Source organism: Loxodonta africana, chromosome 13 (assembly GCF_030014295.1).
Source record: "Loxodonta africana isolate mLoxAfr1 chromosome 13, mLoxAfr1.hap2, whole genome shotgun sequence".
Taxonomy (NCBI): domain Eukaryota; kingdom Metazoa; phylum Chordata; class Mammalia; order Proboscidea; family Elephantidae; genus Loxodonta; species Loxodonta africana.
In genome coordinates this window covers 95,406,708-95,412,707 of record NC_087354.1, presented here as the reverse complement: position 1 = coordinate 95,412,707, position 6,000 = coordinate 95,406,708, and the positions used below count along the sequence as shown (strand labels likewise).

The 6,000-nt window shown below is 35.4% G+C and overlaps 1 protein-coding gene across 1 annotated transcript; it reads right to left on the bottom strand.

Annotated features, from left to right (window-relative positions):
* Positions 1-1,248: 1,248 nt before the first annotated feature.
* LOC135227293 (olfactory receptor 5D13-like) lies at positions 1,249-4,418 on the bottom strand. Its single transcript, XM_064267650.1, has one exon. The coding sequence runs from the start codon at positions 2,526-2,528 to the stop codon at positions 1,572-1,574; it is 957 nt and encodes a 318-aa protein (XP_064123720.1). The 5' UTR covers positions 2,529-4,418; the 3' UTR covers positions 1,249-1,571.
* Between the last annotated feature and the right edge of the window lie 1,582 nt (positions 4,419-6,000).

Genomic DNA, 6,000 nt, shown 5'->3' with positions numbered 1-6,000 from the left:
TAACTCATCATGAAAGAAAAAGTACCTCTTGTTGAAATATCACTTAAGAAAAGAGCAAAAAATATTCATAAAAGGAAAACACACACACACCCCCACAAACACACACCACTGTATTTTTTTTCCTCCACTATATAGTTGCATACGTTAACAAGAACCATTTTCTCCTAAGTTAAAATATTTGATTTCATTTCTCTTGGGTAAATAAGCACCTAGGGAATAAACTGCTCAATTTTATATAAAGTTCCTGTGTAAGTTCATAAGATACCGCTAAACTGTTTTTCAAATACATTTTACCTGCTACATTTCCATCTGAAGTACATGAATATTCCACCTCATCCCTGTTCACAGGATTATTTAACATTTCAATCTTTTTAAATTTAGCCATCCTATTGGGCAAGTAGGGGTGTCTCATTTTAGATTTAATGTGCATTGCACTGATGACTAATGATGCCGAGTAGCTTTTCAAGTGCTCGTTGGCTGGTTGGATAACTTCTGTATATGTTCTACATATACATCAATTGTCAGGCGTATATATTGCAAGTATTTTCTCACAGTTTGTGGCTGACCTTTCCCTTTTCTTAATGGTGTCTTTGAAGAGCAGTCATTTTTCATGTTGATAAAATTCATTTTATCAATTTTTAATTCATTCTTTTTGTTCTATGTAAAAAAAGTCCTTACGCCAAGTGTTCAAAATTTTTCCTATGTTTCTGCCATTTTTTAATTTCTGTTAAGTTTTAGCTTTTATCTTTGTGTCTATGATCTATAACTTTTAATTCAAATTAATATTTGTGTATGGTGTGAGGTAAGGCTTAAGGTTAATTTTTCAATAGGAGTATCTCATTGTTCCCAAATTATTTTGTTGAAAAAGTATCCTTTCTCCGTTGAAATTTAAATGAGAAAAAAATGTATGAGTATATTTGGACACTATTCTATTCCATTGATCTATAGGTATCTCCTTACTCCATTAGCCTATTCTTTTAATTATTCAAATACTTTCTTTAGAAAAAAAATGATAAAATGAATATTAGGCTGGTAAAACAATACTTTAATTAAATAGGGTTTCCTAGTGAGCAGTCCATATTTTTTATTTAATAAAGATGAATTCTGCTATTCAGTGTAATAACTATCAAAAGGTTGCCTTGTGTACAAGACACCATAAGCTGAAGCACTTGTTAAAGCCACCTCTAGAGGACAGAATTTCTGTTTAGAATTCTAGGGGAATATCCTGGATTTGTGCATATTTGGTAAACTAGGAATTTGATTTACTTCGGGAACACACATAAAAAATTACACCATATATGGTAAAGTATTTTAAAATAATTCACGTATATTGCAACAAGTTGAGAATTTTATTTTTTTAATTTTTGGTTTACACGTGCTTTAGAGCTATTTCACTAAACATTGATGTATGGAAACATCAGTCATCATAAAATCGTACATATGCTACTACTGTAGATGTATTAACTCACAGGCTACTGGGTAAAATAATCTGAATAATAAATTATACTATGCGAGTTGAACAATCTTTAGCATAATGAATCAAATTATTTTTGGAATATAAAATACTGAACCTAACAATATCGTGGTGATTGAAAAAGGAGTTTTGTTTTAACTAATTTTCTGAATGTGTCCGTCACATCCTTGTTCCTAAGGCTGCAGATTAAGGGATTCAATGTGGGAATCATCACAGCATAAAACACAGAAGCCACTTTAACTATGAGCCAGGAAGTTTTGGGGTTAGGGATACAGTAGAGGAAAAGGATGGTCCCATGGAAGATGGTGACAGCAGTCAGGTGGGAGGCACAGGTAGAGAAGGTTTTATGGAGTCCACTTGTAGAAGGCATCTTCATGACAGTGATAAAAATGAATACATAGGAAGTAAAGATGATCATCAGGCTGCTCACCTCATTGAATATGGCAACAATAAAACACAGCATCTGATTGATGTAGGGGTCTGAGTAGGAGATGGAAAAAATTACAGAGTGGTCACAGATAAAATTGTTTATAATGCTAGACTCACGATAAGTTATTGTGAGAAGAAAGTATTTGAGTGTCAGAGAGCACACTACACCCCATGTGTAGGACCCAGCAACCAGCAGAACACAAAGCTTCTGAGACATAGTAGTGGTATACAGCAAGGGGTTACAAACTGCCACAAAACGGTCATAAGCCATCGCCATTAACATGAATGTTTCTGTCACTCCAAATATGCAAGCAAGACAAAACTGCATGATGCAACTAGAGAAAGAGATAGTTCTGTCTTCCACAATCAAGTTCTCCAGCAGTTTGGGTGTAACTACGGTGGAATAACAGAAATCCACAAAAGACAAGTGACTGAGGAAAAAGTACATAATCGTGTGGAGTTTTGGATTGATCCTGATAATTATTATCATGCCTAGATTCCCCACCACGGTGACTGTGTAGGTGGACAAGAAAGTCAGGAAGAGTGGAACCTGGAGGTCTGGGTATTCTGAAAAACCCAACAGTATAAACGTGGGCATGATACTTTGATTTCCTTCAGATAACATGATTCCTGTTGGAGAAAAAACACAAGTTGACTAGGAAGAAGCAGAGAGAGGAAAGACGTTTCATGTGGTTCTGTGGGGAGTGATATGAAACAGTGAGTCTCAAAGTGTGGCCCCCAAATCAGCAACATCAGAATCATTTGGGAACTTATTAGGAATGCAAATTCTTCAGCCCTACTGCCAACCTCCTAAATAAAAACTCTGAGATGGGACTTATAATTTGGGGTGAAATCAGGCCTCCAGGTGATTTTGTTGCATGCTTAAGTGTGAAAAACACTGGTGTGAAAAATATATAAATGAAAAAAACCTGTTGCCATTAAGTTGATTCAGATTCATAGTGACAATATAAGACAGAGTAGAACTGCCCCTTAGGGTTTAGCAGCCGATCTCTCAACCACGACACCAACGAAATCCAAAACCAAACCCTTTGCCACTGAATAGATTCCAACTCATAGCGACCCTACAGGACAGAGTAGAACTGCCACATAGAATTTCCAAGGAGAGTTTCTAAGGTCGACCATTAGACCACCAAAGTTTCCACTACAACAACAGGGCTCTCTCTCTCTATATATAACTTTGGAAGCACTGGTGGTGTAGTGGTTAAGTGCTACAGCTGCTAACCAAGAGGTAGGCAGTTCGAATCCACCATGCGCTCCTTGGAAGCTCTATGGGGAAGTTCTACTCTGTCCTATAGGGTCACTATGAGTTGGAATTGACTCGACGGCAGTGGGTTTTTAATATATTACTCTTTATTATATGCTACTACATATATTACATATACATAGAACTATTTAAAAGCTAGTATTTGTTAGTATTATTAATACGAAACTAACATATACATACAGGGCATATAAGAAAATTAAAGAAATCAGAATCAAGGGTGGTATAACAAAAGCACAAAGAACCTTTATAAATTTTAGAATTATTTACTTTTAAATTTTCCACCTTGTCTAGGCATAGCATGGAATTAAATACTTATAGAATTTTTGAGTTGAAATATGCCTTAAAATGTATCTAGCCCAACTTTTCACTTAATAGTTCAGATTTCTACACATAATCTCATCCCTGAGATGCTCATGTAGTCTCTGTCATCAAAACCTCCATCAGTGGTACACTGACTCCTGAATATTTTATGGGGTTTCTATTGATTGTTGTGCTTAACTTTTATTATTAATTAAATTTAATTAATTAAAATTTTATGAGTAGTAAAAATTAATTAAAGTAATTTCTTTCTTATGCATATGCATATGTGTGTATACACACACATATATACATATATAGTTTCAAGAAAGCATATTTATCTTATATTCACCAACAATAATTCCATCAAAAAAAAACATTCTACACTGCAAATTATATATTTTCTTAACCAATAAGAAGCAAGCCCTCTTTTATGATGAGATAAACTTGGCAATGAGAACAGTAACATCACAAAATGACTGTCCCCAGGATATAGACATGAGGCTGCAGCAAAAACGCATCAGTGAGCTGTCTCAACTTTATAGCTTTGCCTGGACTCAGCCCCAGGAGTGCCTACTTTACATGCACTACAAGTAGCCCCGACACAGGGTATTTGTCGTGAGCATATTCTTCCCAATAACAAAAGGGACTGGGTAGATACATTTTAAACATCCATTATTGTTCATGCTGTTTTAATAATTACGCTCTCCCTCAACATTTGAACATATACCCTATTTTAACTAGGCAAAACCCTGGCAAGTTAGGGAGATGGCTACCATCTCTGCTACTACTTAAAACACTTATTAGGTCCATAACAAAAAGATACACAGAGAATACTTTGACATTGTGCCCTAGCAATGTCAAATAAACTTGTTGAAAACCCATGGATTAGAATTAGGATTTTATTCAAATTGAAACTAGGATGAGGGGAGTTCAAAATCAGCAAACATCTCCAAAGTCTTCTGCCACTTTTCTCTATTAATTCTCAGTAGTGTCACCACTGCCAGTTTCTGCAACACACAGTATAATTCTCAGGATCATTTCATGCCCTATTGTGAAAATTCAATCAGGTCCAACCATAAAAAGGGATCTATTACATTTTTTAATCCGTGTGAGCTGGAGTTCCATGTTTTCTACCTTAACAGAAAAATACCAGAAGAGAACTGAACTGACCTGAAACCAGGAGCTTTTGATTAATTATGTTAATGAGGATTTCCTTTTAAGATTAATGAATTTCAGGCGTTTTTCTTCTTAGTAATCGAACATTCTTTAAAAAACTAACAGACCTGAGGTTTGTAATACAAGTGACAGTACATTTAAATGAGTGTGCCAGGAAAACGGCATTTTATTTCCCAGATATAAGAAATATCAGAGATTAAAAAGAACAAAAAAAAACTGAACCCAAATCCACAGTTCAAAACTTCCCAGTCTCTGGGATTTATATCTGCTGCCATGACCGTGGGTCACTATGAGTTGGAATTGACTCGATGGCACGGGGGGTTTGGGTTGCCATGACCATGGAGATATAGACCCTAGAGAATCATAACTAAAACATTACTCAGTGAGCCACAAACCAAGCAATTAGTTGAAATTCTCTCTTGTGTCATTGTGGTGGATGTATTTTCTTTAAAATAATTAAGGATAATTACTGAATCTATTCCATTAGTCTTCTTTTAGAAATTAAATTATTAAAAGAATTCATATTTCCTTAAGAAAACATGAACTACAGAGTTTGAAAAAAGAACATATAAAAAATAAATAGCTGCTATTAACTGTATTGCATTTGAAATTCTACATTTAAGTTTATAGTGGAGAAATGTGGCAAAACAACCTTAACCAAATGATGAAGGTTACCATCATGAGTGATGCCATGAGCATATCATTCACTCCCTGATATGATGTGATGATAAAGGCACTTAACCTCTGTGAAAGTCTTCCTCAAAACTCAAAATCCCAACTTAATCACAGAAAGCCATCAGACAAACTTAGATTTGGGGACATTCTATAAGATATCTAGCCAGTGCTCTTTAGGATTTTCAAAGTCAAGAAAAATGAGAAAAAAGTTAGAAACTGTCACAGACTAGATGACACTGGAGAGACTATAGCTAAATGCCATGTGATACACTGAACTGGATCATGAAACAGAGAGAGGACATTGATGGAAAAACTTGTGAGATTTAAACAGTCTGGAGTTTAGTAATACTAACACACCAACAATCAATACCCATGGAAGCAGCACTCAAGAAATGAAATGACGTTGCATTGGGAAAATCTGTGGCAAACTATCTCTTTAAAGTTTAAAAAGCAAACACATCACTTTGATGACTAAGGTACAATTGAATCAAGCCATTCTATTTTCAATCTATTCATATGCATATATTCCATGTGTCTGTCGTTTGTCATACTGTGGGGGTTGCCTGTTGCTCTGTTGCTGGAAGCTATGCCACCGGTATTCGAATACCAGCAGGGTCACTCATGGCTGACAGGTTTCAGCTGAGCTTCCAGACTAAGACAG